The sequence below is a fragment of the Myotis nattereri genome (assembly GCF_964212035.1).
Source record: "Myotis nattereri genome assembly, chromosome: 1".
Taxonomy (NCBI): domain Eukaryota; kingdom Metazoa; phylum Chordata; class Mammalia; order Chiroptera; family Vespertilionidae; genus Myotis; species Myotis nattereri.
Window position 1 is genome coordinate 147,485,286 of NC_138075.1, and position 15,449 is coordinate 147,500,734.

Here is a 15,449-nt window from a genome sequence, read left to right on the forward strand (position 1 = left end):
AGTAGTGTCACTGCTTCAATTTGTGCCACAAGGCTAGCATGTTACCCATCATTGCTTTTATACCATTAGTACAAATGTCAACACAGTGAAAAAGTCAAATACCATTTGGCACTATTAAAAAAGGTGTTTAGCCCTAACCAGTTTTGCTCAGTGGATAGAGCATCAGCCTGCGGACTCAAGGGTCCCAGGTTCGATTCCGGTCAAGAGCATGTACCTTGGTTGCGGGCACATCCCCAGTAGGAGGTGTGCAGGAGGCAGCTGATGTTTCTTTCTCTTCGATGTTTCTAACTCTATCCCTCTCCCTTCTTCTCTGTAAAAAATCAATAAAATATATATTTTTTAAAAAAGGGTGTTTAATAGTTTTTACCTACAGATCTCCCAAGAGTTTTTGGTAATGCCAAGGTTCTATATAATACACTTTGAGAATTGCTGTTCAATATCCTTACTGTATTAGTTTCCTATGGCTGTTGCAAAAAATGACCACAACCATGGTGGCTTAAAGCAACAGTAATTTATTCTCTCCCAGTTCTGGAGACTAGGAGTCTGAAATTAAGGTGTTGGCAGGGCCACACTTTCTCTGTAGACTCTAGGAGAGAATCTGTTCCTTGTCTGCTTCATCTTCACATTGTCTTCTATGTGTCTTATAAGGATACATGTGATTGCATTTAGGGCCTGTTCAGATAATTCAGGAGAAGCTCCTCCTCTCAAGACCCTTCACTTATGTTCTTTCTCATATAAAGTAATGCTCATTCTTTTTCATATAAAATCATTTTTATGAGTTTTAGGGATTGGGAAGTAGAGATTATCTTTTGGGAGGCCACTGTTTAACCCTTCTGACTACATGTATGTTAGAGTGTTTCTTATTGTCCCACTGGCCTCTTAAGTTTTAATTTTCTTCAGTCATTTTCTTTCTGTTTTCTTAAGTGGATCATTTTATTGATCAATCTTCAGGCTCATTGATTCTTTCTCTGACATGCTGTTGAGGCCCTCTAACATTTATTACAGTTTCCATTTGTAAAATAGTTTCCATTTCTCTGTTGATACTATCTGTTCATTTACTGTCTTTTTTTCAATTCTTTGAACATGTGTTTTTTCCCCTTTTTTGAACATATTATAATAGCTACTTTGAAGCATTTGAGTGTTAAATTCAACTTCTGGGCCCACTCTGATTCTCTAGTCCAGTGATGGTGAACCTTTTGAGCTCGGCGTGTCAGCATTTTGAAAAACCCTAACTTAACTCTGGTGCCGTGTCACATATAGAAATTTTTTGATATTTGCAACCATAGTAAAACAAAGACTTATATTTTTGATATTTTATATATTTAAATGCCATTTAACAAAGAAAAATCAACCAAAAAAATGAGTTTGCCTGTCACCTCTGACACGCGTGTCATAGGTTCGCCATCACTGCTCTAGTCTGTTCTTTCCTTTCTTTCTTTCTTTCTTTCTTTCTTTCTTTCTTTCTTTCTTTCTTTCTTTCTTTCTTCTTTCTTTCTTCCCTTTCCTCCCTTCCCTCCTTCCCTCCCTCCTTCCCTCCTTCCCTCCTTCCTTCCTTCCTTCCTTCCCTCCCTCCCTCCCTCCCTCCCTCCCTTCCTCTCCTCCTCCTCCTCCTCCTCCTCCTCCTCCTCCTCCTCCTCCTTCTTCTTCTTTCTCTCTCTCTCTCTCTCTCTCTCTCTCTCTCTCTCTCTCTCTCATCTCTCTCTCTCTCTCTTTCTGCCTGTCTTTTATTCTGGGCATCTGGTGACTCTCCTGTGTTTTCACAATTAGGTTGCCAACTAGGACCTGACCCAACAATTGTAACTGATAAGAAATTGCTGCCGAAACCGGTTTGGCTCAGTGGATAGAGCGTCAGCCTGCGGACTGAGAGGTCCCGGGTTCGATTCCGGTCAAGGGCGTGTACCTGGGTTGCGGGCATATCCCCGGTGGGGGATGTGCAAGAGGCAGCTGATCGATGTTTCTCTCTCATCGATGTTTCTAACTCTATCTCTCTCCCTTCCTCTCTGTGAAAAATCAATAAAATATATTTAAAAAAAAAAAGAAAGAAATTGCTTTTAGCAAAGTAAAGTAAATGAACACAGATTTACCTACAGAAATATTTATCATCATGTGGCTTAATGTTTTTTAAGAAATTGAAAACAACCAGTGGTCAAGTAATAGAGAATTTATTTAAATATGATAAGTCCATGTACTTGAATACTACTCAGACATTTAAAATGATAACGGAGAGATATTCAAGTCATGCTAAAGAAATAATGTAAATGTTCATTATAAGCCCACTTTTGTTTAACTAAATTAGGCAGTTATATGCAAAAATAAAATATTGGATAGACATACATCAAAATGTTAATCACAGTTAATGTTTATTTCATCATTTTCTGTAAATCTTTTAGCAACGATTATACATCACCTTTGTAATAAGAAAAATACTTCTAGAATTATTTTTCAAAAATTTGACTATCCATATATGTAACTAACTTATTCTCTTCATTATAACATTTGTTGCTATCCATTTTAGAAGTTATTAAGATACCAGATGTCTTTTCATATATGTTGCAGAGCCATTTTGAAAACAAAGAAAGACCTACATCTAAATTATCCTAGAAAGCCAGTTATTATCCCTTAGAAATTAGGAGCATTAATGAAATTTGGTAATACCTTAAAATGTTTATATAATTAGTGGGCCTAGGTTGGACACTGTTATTAATTCTCCTTTTCTCTTTATATTTTTCTGTTTTATAGCAGCATTCAGTAGGAATTTAATGCAAGCTGCATGTGTAATTTTAAATTGTCTGGAAGTCTCATTAAAATATCAAAAAGGAGTAAGTAAAATCAATTTGAATTTATCCAATTATCCCATTGTTTACAATTATCCCAAAGTGTTATCACAAGATTGTAAAATTTGATTCTAGGATAAAGTTTGCCCTTAGTTGGAACCGAGGCTAGAATTCTATTGTTTGGGACAACTGACCAGGCTAAAAAAAGCCAGCCGGATTTAGTGTAGTGAGGAGCCACAGATCATTGTTTAAAGGTATGGACTTAAGCCAGATACTTGATTCAAATCCCAGCCCCGTTACTTTCTGTGATTGTGATTACTAAATGGCTTAATATCTGTGCCTCATTTATCTTATTTATAGAGTGAGTATAATGATACTGTTTACTTCTAGAGGCTGTGAGGAGGATTAAAGAAATGTGTGTGAAAGAAAAAGAAATGTGTGTGTGTGTGTGTGTGTGTGTGTGTAGAGAGAGAGCACACATTTAGAACAGTGAGTGCCATAGTGAAAATGTTTAATAATAGACTATTAACAAAATTAATGAAATGATTAATGTTAATTTTAATTATATATATATATATTAGGCATATATATATGCCTAATATGCAAAATGTACCCTTGGGAGTTTAACCGACTGGGAGTTCGATCGCTCACTATGACGTGCACTGACCACCAGGGGGTGGCATGGATTGAAGAGAGGCCCCAGCCAGTAGCCACTAGGGACCCTACCCATGCTTGAATTTCATGCACTGGGCCTCTAGTGATAAAATAAATGCCTTCTATCGTGATCTAAGATTAAAAAATATTAAAGTGAAAGTATTAAAAGCATCAGAGGAAAACATAGGTATATAGTTTTATAATACTACTAGTGGCCCAGTGCACAAAATTCATGCACCGGGGGGGGGTCCCTCAGCCCAGCCTGCACCCTCTACAATTAGGGACCCCTTGGGGGATGTCCGACTGCTGGTTCAGGCCCGATGAGGATCCTGCTGCCCCCTAATCGCTCGCCTGCCTGCCTGCCTGATCGCCCCTAACTGCCTCTGCCTGCCTGCCTGATTGCTCCAACCCCTCTGCCTGCCTGCCTGCCTGATCGCCCCTAACCTCTCTGCTTGCCTGCCTGATTGCCCCTAACTGCCTCTGTCTGCCTGATCACCCCTAACTGTCCTCCCCTGCCGGCCTGATCTCACCCCCAATGGCCCTCCCCTGCTGGCCTGGTCACCCCCAGCTACACTCCCCTGCCGGCCTGATCGCCCCTAACTGTCTCTGCCTCAGCCCCTCACCTCCCTGGTTTTGTCCGGAAGGAAGTCGGACGTCCGGAGGATGGCCGGTCGACCCGGTCTAATTAGCATATTACCCTTTTAGTAGTATAGATAGATTATATAGGATAGGATTGCTTAAATGGGGGGGGGGGGGGGGCGGGGGGGGGCAGAAAGCCTTTTTCAGCAGAAGGAGATGCTCTTGGCAGACAAAAATACACAATCCCTTTATCTGAACTGATAGCCAGCCATATGCACTATACTGCCAAACTGGTCATTAAGAAATTGAACTGCTTTCTTACACCTTACACCAAACAGCTGTTGCCCTTAAAACTCCTCCTCAGCCCCCACCTTAGGATCTGCCTTCGCAGTTCACCCAGATTAGGTTCTGATTGGTTGGTTTCTATGCCAGTCAGTGGCTAAAGCTCCGCCTTCTAGGTAGCCATTGGCTCCTCGCACTTCACCCAAATTTGGTTCTGATTGGTTGGTTCCTATGCCAGTCAGCATCTCCGGGTCTGATTAGAGAGGTGGGGCTGATCAGCAGCTGCCCCAGGCTGCTGGTGTGCGGGCCGAACTGCTGACCTCTCGGATAGAGAAAGAGGCATGGCTGCTGGCGAGGCCCGGGGAGAAAGAGAGAGGCAAGGACTGATCAGCAGCTGCCACAGAGGCTGCGGATCTGACCCTGCTTCTCTTTCCGGGCCTTGCCAGCAGCCGCGGCAGCTGCTGATTAGCCCCGCCTCTCTCTCTACCCGAGAGGTCAGCAGTTCAGCCCGCTTGCCAGTCCATGCCCACCCGAACCTGCTGCGTGTGCAGCCTGGCGTTTGGTTGTCTCTTCAGTTGTTTTGGATGTTACAGACCCTGGCTTTTTTTAATATATAGGTGGGGAAGGTTCCATTCTAAGAATGATTTAAAAATTTATCAAGCAGCCTGGCCAGTTTGCTTCAGTGGTTGAGTGTTGACCCATAAACCAAGGGGTCACCAGTTCTATTCCCAGTCTGGGCACATAACCTGCGTTGTGGGCAGATCCCCAGTAGGGGATGTACAGGAGGCAGTTCATCAATGTTTCTCTCTCATCGATGTTTCTGTCTCTTCCTCTTTCTTCCTTTCTCTCTAAAAATCAATAAAAACATATTATCAAAAAAATTTATCAAACACGATTTTACTACATAATAGTCGAGATACTATAGCAAACGATACCATGAATTAAGTCAAAAGATAAACAATAACCTGAGGGAAAATATATACAGCACATAAAATAAAAGGTTATTTTCTTAGTATGCAAGAGCATTCATAAATCATAAGGAAAACATAACACTATGGAAAAGGGCAAATAACAGGAAGATATTTAAATGGTTAAGAAATATTTGAGAAGATTCTCAGCATCACTGAAAAGTTAAGTACTGCAAACAAAAATTTTTTTTTATTTATCAAACTGGCAAAGATTAAAATGCCACTCAGTGTTGGGAAGATGAGGCATTATTGATGGGAGGTGTAAATTTATAGATCTTTTTGGAGAGATATTTGGCAATAATGGTCAATTTTAAAAGCCCTGGCTGGTGTGGCTTGGTTGGTTGGACCATTATCCCATATGCAGAGGTTGTGAGTTTGATCCACAGTAGGGGCATGTATATGAGGCAGCCCACCGATGTTTCTCTAACTAAGTGGTTCTCAACCTTCCTAATGCCGCAACCCTTTAGAACAGTTCCTCATGTTGTGGTGACCCTCAATTTCATTGTTACAAATTAAACATAATTAAAGCATAGTATGCTTTAATCACAAAACAATATGTAATTATATATGTGTTTTCCAATGGTCTTAGGCGACCCCTGTGAAAGGGTCGTTTGACCCCCAACAGTGTTGCAACCCACAGGTTGAGAACCCCTGCTCTAACACATCATTGTTACTCTCCCTTCCCCTGGGCGGATTGAAAAAAAAAAAAAAGGCACAAACCCTTTGAACCTCCAGTTTCACTTCTAGGAACTTATCCTAGAAATTCATCAAAGAAGTTGGCCTCATAAATATAAATTAGTTCACTCTCTGAAATAAATATCTGTCAATGGGGATTTAGTAAATAATATATCTCTACAATGAAATAGTATATAGAAGACCCTTAAGGTATCTAGGATATAGTAAGTTAAAAAAGTAAGTTGCAGAACTGTAATATGAAATGTGTGTTTAAAAAAGTATATATGCTTACTAGAGGCCTGGTGCAAAAAATTCGTGCACAGGGAGTGGGGGTGTCCCTCAGCCCGCCTGCACCCTCTCCAATCTGGGATACCCTCACAATTTGGGACTGCTGGCTTCTAACTACTCGCCTGCCTGTCTGCCTGATTGCCCCTAACCGCTTCTGCCTGCGAGCCTGATTGATGCCTAACCCTTACCCCAACTGCCTTCCCCTGCCAGCCCGATCGCCCCCAACTGCCCTCTCCTGACAACCTGGTCGCATCCAACTGCCCTCCTCTGCAGGCCTGGTTGCCCCCTACTGCCCTCCCCTGCTGGCCATCTTGTGGCGGCCACCTTGTGATGACGTCGCATGAGGGTGCGACGCCACCTAGGCTTTTATTATATAGGATATATATATTGCATATTATATATTCATTGGTAGGATACATAAGAAACCATTAGCCCTAGCTGGTTTGGCTCAGTGAATAAAACGTCAGCTCATGAACTGAAAGGTCCTGGGTTCGGTTCTGGTCAAGGTCACATACCTTGGTTGCAGGCACGATCCCTGGCCCTGGTCAGGGCGTGTGTGTGGGAGGCAACCAAATGATGTATCTCTCTCACATTGATGTTTCTCTCCCTGTCTCTCCCCCTTCCCTTATTCTCTCTAAAAATCAATGGAAAAATACCCTCGAGTGAGGATCTACACTAATAAAAGAGAAACATGGTAATTGGCGTATGACCGCTACCCTTCCCATTGGCTAATCAGGGCAATATGCAAATAAACTGTCAGCCAAGACGGCGGCCGGCAGCCAGGCAGCTGGAAACTAGCATGAGGCTTGCTTGCTTCAGTGACAGAGGACTCCAACGTTCCCCGCCGGCTGCTGCAGGCCTCTGAGCCTTCAGTTTCAAACATTGTAACAAATATAGACGCCCAGAAACCAGCTTTCAGCGGGCTGGGATCTCAGAGCTGGGATCTCAGAGCTGGAGTTGATACAGAGTTTCGAGAACCGAAACAAACCAGATACCTGCTTTCAGGAGCGGAGGCCTAAGAGCTGGAGCCTCAGAGCTAAAGCTGGCCCAGAATAAAAAAAGGAAAAAAGAAAAAAAGGAGCAGTTGGGAGCTTCAGTCCCAGCCTGAAAACAGCCCTCAGCCCCTCACCCAGACTGGCCAGGCACCCCAGTGGGGACCCCCACCCTGATTCAGGACACCCTTCAGGGCAAACCAGCCGGCCCCCACCCATGCACCCGGCCTCTATTCTATATAGTAAAAGGGTAATATGCCTCCCAGCACTGGGATCAGCAGAGCTGAGGGGCCTCCCGGCACCGGGATCAGTGTGACAGGGGGCAGTGCCCAAACCCCCTGATTGCCCTGCGGCTCTGTGTGTGACAGGGGGCAGGGCCACAACCTCCCTATCGGACCTGCTCTGTTCGTGACAGGGGAAGGCGCCCCAACCCCCTGATCGACCCTGCTCTGTGGGTGATAGAGGGCGGCGCCCCTACCCCCTCCCCCCCACGGGCCCTGCTCTGTGTGTGATGGGGTAGAGCCATAACCTCCCCATTGGCCCTGCCCTGAGTGTGACAGTGGCGGCACCCCAACCCCCTGATCCGCCCTGCTCTGTGGGTGGTAGAGGGCGGCGCCCCAACCCCCTGATCCGCCCTGCTCTGTGTGTGACAGGGAGCAGTGTGCCAACTCCCCTATTGGCCCTACTCTGTGAGTGACGGGGGGAGCTCTTCAACCCCCTGATGGGCCCTGCTCTGTGCGTGACAGGGGGTGGCACCACAACCCCCCAATCGGGCCTGCTCTGAGCCCACCCGGGAGCAGGCCTAAGCCAGCAGGTCGTTATCTCCCAAGGGGTCCCAGACTGCGAGAGGGCTCAGGCCGGGCTGAGGGACCCCCCTTCCCCCCCCGAGTGCACAAATTTTTGTGTACCGGGCCTCTAGTTAATAATAAAAAAAAGAAACCATTAGCACTGGCTATGTTGCTACTTTTCATAGTTTCATTAAAAAGGTATAAAAAGATTTGAACTTCTTCTAAGCTGGTGTTATCAATTACAGCATAGTAAAATACTCCAAACTTAGCAACTTAAAACAACAAATATTTAATCTCATAGTTTCTGAGGGACATGTACTTGGAAATGGCCTACCTGAGCGGTTCTGTCTTGGGGTCTTACGAGATTGTAATCAAGCTGTCACCTGGGATGTAGTTATCTCAAGATGAGTAGGTAGGAAGAATCTGCTTCCATGCTCATTCATGTGGTTGTTGGCAGGCCTCAATTTCTCTTTGGCTGTTGACCAGAGAGTTTAATTCCTCACCACATGGACTTCTCTGGGGGGTGCATCACTGTTTGGCAGGTTTGTTCTTCCTGATTAAGTGATCCAAGAGAAAGAGCCAACACCCATGGCTAGGCAAACGTTGGAAGTGATAGACCATTCATTACCTTTGCTATATGGCATTGGTCACACAGACCAATTCTGATACTTTGTGGGAGGGTGTGAATACCAGGAGGAAGGATCGTTGGAGGCCATTTTGGAGACTAGTTATCACAGTGGATCTATAACAGTATATATCTATTTTTTGAAACAATTTGTGATTATGGAGAAGTAAATTAATTGGGCAACATTTAGATGGGATCTGTGCTTAAAAATTAGTTATCTCCTTACCAATCCCTGTAAATATTTGCTTTTCTTTTTCAGGTCCAGCACAGAATCAAATGCAGATTCCATCTGGTTATGGAGTGTATCCTCAAAACTATAGTGCTCCCTCAGGACATTGCTTTCAAGGACCTGGGAAAATGACCTCATTGCCGTTGGATGACCAGTGTGGTGATTACTACTCTGGTCTCTATGCAGTACCCACACAAAATGTGGTGACTCCTAAAACTACAAACCAACAACCAGGAGCACAGCAGATTTATGGCAGAGCTCCTCCTGCCCCTCACAATGTGGGGTCCACTCCAGAATATTTCCAAGGTGCCGCATCATCAGCATCTCATTTGTATACGAGTGCCTCCCAGCCATACTCCTCTCTTGTGAATCATTATAGTGGTCCAGCTATGTACTCTGCCAACTCTTCTGCTGTTTCTCAGGGATTTCCCTCTACTTGTGGTCACTATGCTGTGTCAACTGCTTCTAATGCCGTGTACCCTAGTGTCTCATATCCCTCTCTGCCTGCTGGTGAGCCATATGGGCAACAAATGTTTACCTCACAGAATGCTTCAACTGTCAGACCAGTCAGAGATCATTCATTTTCTAGTCAAAATACGGCTCTCAGCCATCCATCACCACTTCCACCTCCACCATCACAACAGTACCACCAGCAGCAGAGTCTTTCAGGATACAGTACTCCCTCATGGTCAGCTTCAGGCCCTCCGTCAACTCAAGACAATCTCGTCCGAAACCACACTGGTTCCCTGACTCCAGCCAACAACAACCCAACAAACACCGGTAGGTTGAATGAAAAGTTCACCAAAGCATGGCTGAAAACCAGTGCGTTTCCAACCAGGTTTTTATTTGCATGAAAGATGATATGGCCTAATGGAAAAATTGGAAATTAGCTCACTTAATTAATTAATTTGCTTTATTTCTTGTAGTATTTTGCATCACCTTTCTGGGCCCTTTCCCTTCACCCAACTATCTGCCTCATGTTCCTTGACATGACTGGGATCTCAGTCAATATTTCTGGATTTGTTTTATGCTTCTGCAGTAATTGTCTTCAATGTGAGTTAGATATAGGGCAAATGGAAGGGTCCATTTGGGGATATGCTTTGTTAGTCACTATATATATATATTTATACACACACACACACACACACACACATATTCAACTTGGGACAGTTACTATGCCAGCCAGAGCCCAACTCACTTTAGAAAAGATAATGGGCTGCAATAGACAATACTAGTTTCTCTTTGTTGGTGCCTACTGGTGACTTTCACAGAAGATGTATTTCCTACACATTAAAGCTGATGTGTATTTTTATTTACAAATTGGTAAGTTAGGATAAAGGATGGGGAACAAGAGAAGAGATGCATGAACAATACCCTTTAGTTAGTCATTCTGACATTCCTAAACCAAGATGTAGTTCAATTTATTAGTTTAAAAATTATAAATGTAAGTATGTAGTCTTTTTAGTGTGGGGTTTTCCATAGGCTATTCTCATTTTAATCCAAGTTGTGAACTTGAACTTCACAAAACATGCTCTTGAACTGAATGGAAACATATAGGAAGAATGGGAATTGGTAAAGCTTTATTTTTTGAATGATGTCCTTAGATTGTACATCAAAATCTGGATAGCCATATGTCAGGGCTATTGTAGGAAAATACGTTTTTATCGATTTTTTTAGAGAGAGGGGAAAGGTGAGGGTAGAGAAAGAGAAACATCAGTAAGAGAAGAACATCATTGATCGGCTGCCTCCTGCAAACACCCCTACTAGGGATCAAGCCCGCAACCCAGGCATGTGCCCTGACCAGGAATCAACTGGCAAATTCTTGGTTCCTGGGTCGACGCTCAACAGTTGAGCCACATTGGCCAAGCTAGAAAAGTAGTCCTGGGCAATTAGGGCACATTTTTAAATATAAAACCAGACCTATAGAATATTAGACCTGAATTGTACACTTGAGATCATCTTTTCTTTCATTGCTATGTCATTTAGAAACACTTTTTAGCTTTTCAAGCAACTAATAGTGGTTTAAACAAAGAAGGTGTTTTTCTCACTAAGCCAGCCGTGGGCAAACTACGCCCTGCGGGCTGGATCCGGCCCGTTTGAAATGAATAAAACTAAAAAAAAAAAAAAGACCATACCCTTTTATGTAATGATGTTTACTTTGAATTTATATTAGTTCACACAAACACTCCATCCATGCTTTTGTTCTGGCCCCCTGGTCCAGTTTAAGAACCCATTGTGGCCCTCGAGTCAAAAAGTTTGCCCACCCCTGCACTAAGCAGTCTAGAGGAATTCAGTATATCCACATCTCCCCAGTGTCTCTTCTCTCTTCCCACTGCACCATTCTTAGCGTGTTTGTTTGTAGATGAACAAGATAGCATCTGTGCCTGTAGACATCAAGTCAGAGTTAAAAGCAGTGACTGATTCTTGCATAAGTCAAACTAAAGCGTTGTCACAGTTCTCAAAACTGGCTGTGCACCAGAATCACTTGCACAGATTGTGATCTTCACCCCCAGCTTACTGAACTAGACCAGAATCTCCTGGATAATCTTGGGAATCTGTATCTCTGGCTTGATCTCAAGGGATGCCTAGTAACAAACCCAAATTCTACTGTAGTCCTTTCCTTTTGTTTTATACCTGAGGAAAGCTATCCAAGTTGGGATGCTTGTGGTCATTAATGTTAGAAACAAGCTTGTCCGGGAGCTCAGTTTCTTCTAGTTCTCAGTCTGCCCTTCTCAGAACCAGTGCTTTTTGGCCCCTGGAAATTCTGTTTTCTTTACTCTTTAGTCCTTTTACAGATCAGCTTATCTAAGGTCCCTGTGACTTTCATAACAAAAAATGAAATACAGGTAATTCCTTTCTTTTTTTAAAAAATACATTTTTTATTGATTTCAGAGAGGAAGGAAGAGGGAGATAGAAACACCCACGATGAGAGAGAATCATGGACCTACTACCTCCTGCAAGTCCTGCCCTGGGGGTCAAGCCCACAACCTGGGCATGTGCCCTTGACCAGAATTGAACCTGGGGCCTTTCAGTTCGCAGGCCGACGCTCTATCCACTGAGCCAAGTCAGCTAGGGTGTTAATTCCTGTCTTATTTCTGAGATGGTACCCTGGATGGAACCAATTTATACTGACATGTAGGATCAGGGAAATAGGGGACCACTTGGCTGATGAATATAATACCTAACTGGAAAGAGCTTTATCACTGAAAAAAATACTGAATAAAGAGTAGGAATTTACAAAATTACCTTCTATTTAAACAACTGTATGAATTGGTCTTTAGGCAGAGAGATGGGATATATTTTCGCTCTTTTAATCCCAGTACTATACTGTGAAAGCCATAATAAATATAATTTTAGGAGTTAATTTGTGTAGCCCTAACTGTTTTGTGCTCAGTGGTTAGAACATCAGACTGAAGGGTCTCAGGTCCAATTCCAGTCAAGAGCATGTATCTTGGTTGCAGACTGGATCCCCGGACCTGCACATTGATGCTTCTCTCTGTGTGTCTCTCCCCCTTCCTCGCTCTAAAAAAAAAGGGGGGGGGTGTGGGTGGGAATAATTTCCTCAGGTAGGATTAGCAAAAAAAGAGGAATTTGTGTTAAGAAGTGTGTGTGTTTTTTTGCCCTGGCTGGTGTTGCTCAGTGGTGAGAGTGCTATCCTGTGCATTTGGTGCTTCAGTTCAATTCCAGATCAGGGCACATACCCAGGTTGCAGGTTGGATCCTCAGTCGGGACACATGGGTGAGGCAACAGTGGATGTCTCTCTTTGTTTCTCTCCCTCCCTGCCTTCCCCCTTCCCCACACTCTCTCTGGAATCAATGGAAAAAATGTCCTTGGGTGAAGATTTTTTTAAAAGTGTTTTTGTTTCTTTGCTTTTTTAAATTTTATATTGTTAAATTACTTTTAAATAGTTCAGGGGTTGACAAATATGTCAAGTTAATATGACCATTTCAAAACAAATAAAGAGGTCACTTTAAATCTATTTTAAGATTAAATATTACAGAAGTTCCTAAACTTCCTCAGGTGATGTATCTCAGTATTTTTTCCATAGTATCCCAAGTAACTTAGTGGTAATAGTTCATAAGGTATTTGACAGATGGCACTGTGTTTCTATTAAAAACTTAAAATTTTCCCTCAAACTCTTGAGTTTGTTTAAATACAAAGTTTGGGAACCATGGAAATACTGATTTTAATTTTCCAGAAAGACAGGCGACTTAATTGTTTTGGAACTCTTAAATTATTGTCAGATTAAAATTAGAATCTTAGGTATTAAACATAGTTTTGTGTGAAATTCAACTTTTGAGTAATTGACAAAATGATTCCATTTTTAAGTTACTTGATTATACTAGTTTCATTTATAAGCATAGTAAAACTTCTTAAGCAATTTGTAAAGGATTGGAGATCCAAAAGCATAAGTCTGAGTTAAGTGATTATAAAAAAATAAGCCGTTACTTTTTTAGGCAGTTGATGAATTCATATTCAAAAACATGGAATAAAAAGACCTTTAAATGTTATTTCATTTGCCTCTTTATTTTAGAAAATCATGTTAGTATAATTTAGCACTAAAGCTTCAGATTATTTTATTAAAATGTATCCAAAGTATGTATGTTTTGGAAGCTATGTTTGGTTATTAACGTAGGATGAAATTTTGGCTAGTAGGCCATTAAAATTTTTTTAAGCTGTCGCTATAATTCAGATTATCAAAGTTCAGAAGCTCTTTTTTAGCTTTTGGTGAAGTTGGTTGAGTGTGTGACTTTGATATATAAAGGTACCTTTTTTTGACAGCAAGATGAATACTGAAATTCTGTAGATTAAAGTCATTTTCTTAAATTTTTTTATTATTTGTTTTAAAATTGTATTTATTTTTTCTTTTTAATATATTTTTATTGATTTTTTACAGAGAGGAAGGGAGAGAGATAGAGAGTCAGAAACATCGATGAGAGAGAAACATCGATCAGCCGCCTCCTGCACATCCCCCACCGGGGATGTGCCCGCAACCCAGGTATATGCCCTTGACCGGAATCGAACCTGGGACCTTTCAGTCCGCAGGCTGACGCTCTATCCACTGAGCCAAACCGGTTTCGGCTTTATTTTTTCAATTACTGTTGGTATTCAGTGTAGTGGTTAGACATTTATATAATTTACGAAGTGATCGCTACCCCCCCACTCTCCCCTCCCCGCCCCAGAAGACTAGTATTCACTTGGTACCATACATTGTTATTACAATATTATTGACTATATTCCCTGTGCTGAACTTTACATCCTCATGACTGTTTTTGTAACTATCAATTTGTGCTTCTTAATCCCTTTTAAGGTTTTCAACCAGACCCCAAACCCCACCCATCTGGCAACCATCAGTTTGTTCTCTGTATCTAAGTCTGTTTTGTTTTTTCTTGTTTGTTTTGTTCTTTAGATTCCACATATAAGTGAAAACACATGGTATTTGTCTTTCTCTGTTTTACTTATTTTACTTAGCATAATAATCTCTAGGTCCACCTATGTTGTCACAAATGATAAGATTTCTTTCTTTTTTATGGCTTAATGTTCCAATGTATATATGCACCACATTTTCTTTATTTAATCTTCTGTTGATGGGCACTTAGATTGCTTCCATATCTTGGCTATTGTAAATAGTGCTGCAGTGAACATAGGACTGCATAGATCTTTTCAAATTAGTGTTTTGGATTTCTTCAGATAAATGCCCAGAAGTGGAATTTGTGGGTCATAAGGTAATTCTATTTTTAATTTTGTGAGCAACCTTTATACTGTTTACCGTAGTGGCTATACCAATTTGCAATCCCACCAACAATGCACAAGGGTTCCTTTTCTACATACCTTCCCCAATAATTACTGTTTGTTGATGAATGATGATAGCCATTCTGACAGGTGTGAGTTGATACCTCATTGTGGTTTTGATTTGCATTCTTCTGATGATTAGTGACATTGAGCATCTTTTCATGTGTCTATTGGCCATCTCAATGTCCTCTTTGGAGAAGTGTGTATTCAGGTCTTCTGTCCATTTTTTTTTCTTTTTTTAATTAATCCTCATGAGAGGATTTTTTTTTTTTCCCATTGATTTTTAGGGGGTGGAAGTGAGGGACTACGGGGAAAGAGAGAAACTTTGAATTGAGTAGGACACATCAGTTGTTTGCCTCCTGTACGCACTCCAACAGGGGCTGAGGATTGAAGCTGCAACTTAGGTTGCAACCCAGGCATGTGCCTTTGGCCAGGATTTGAACCCATGAGCCAGGGCATCTTCTGCCCATTTTTTAATTGGGTTGTTTATTTTTGGGTGGTAAGTTGTATGATTTCCTTGTAAATTTTGTATATTAACTGCTTATTGGATTTATCATTGGCGAATCTCTTCTTCCAATTGGTAAGTTGTCTTTGTGTTTTGTTGATGATTTCCTTTGCTGTGCAAATAGTCTTTAGTTTGATGCAGTCCCATTTGTTTATTTTTTATTTTGTTTCCCTTGCCTGAAGAGATATATCAGAAAAAAATATATTATTAAGATGCGGTGTCAGAGTTTACTGCTTAGGTTTTTTTTGAGGAGTTCTATGGCTTTGGGTCTTACATTTAAGTCTTCAATCTATTTTT

At 41.8% G+C, this 15,449-nt stretch overlaps 1 protein-coding gene across 4 annotated transcripts in view; it reads left to right on the forward strand.

Annotated features, from left to right (window-relative positions):
- The window catches only part of SEC24B (SEC24 homolog B, COPII coat complex component), a gene marked incomplete at its 5' end in the record, with an annotated part of 90,232 nt that overhangs the window by 16,610 nt on the left and 58,173 nt on the right, over positions 1 to 15,449 (forward strand). For all 4 annotated transcript variants that reach the window (XM_081088969.1, XM_081088970.1, XM_081088971.1 and 1 more), the window contains one exon: positions 8,885 to 9,634. In XM_081088969.1, the coding sequence (XP_080945095.1) occupies positions 8,885 to 9,634 (750 nt within the window). The remainder of the gene's footprint in view (positions 1 to 8,884; positions 9,635 to 15,449) is intronic.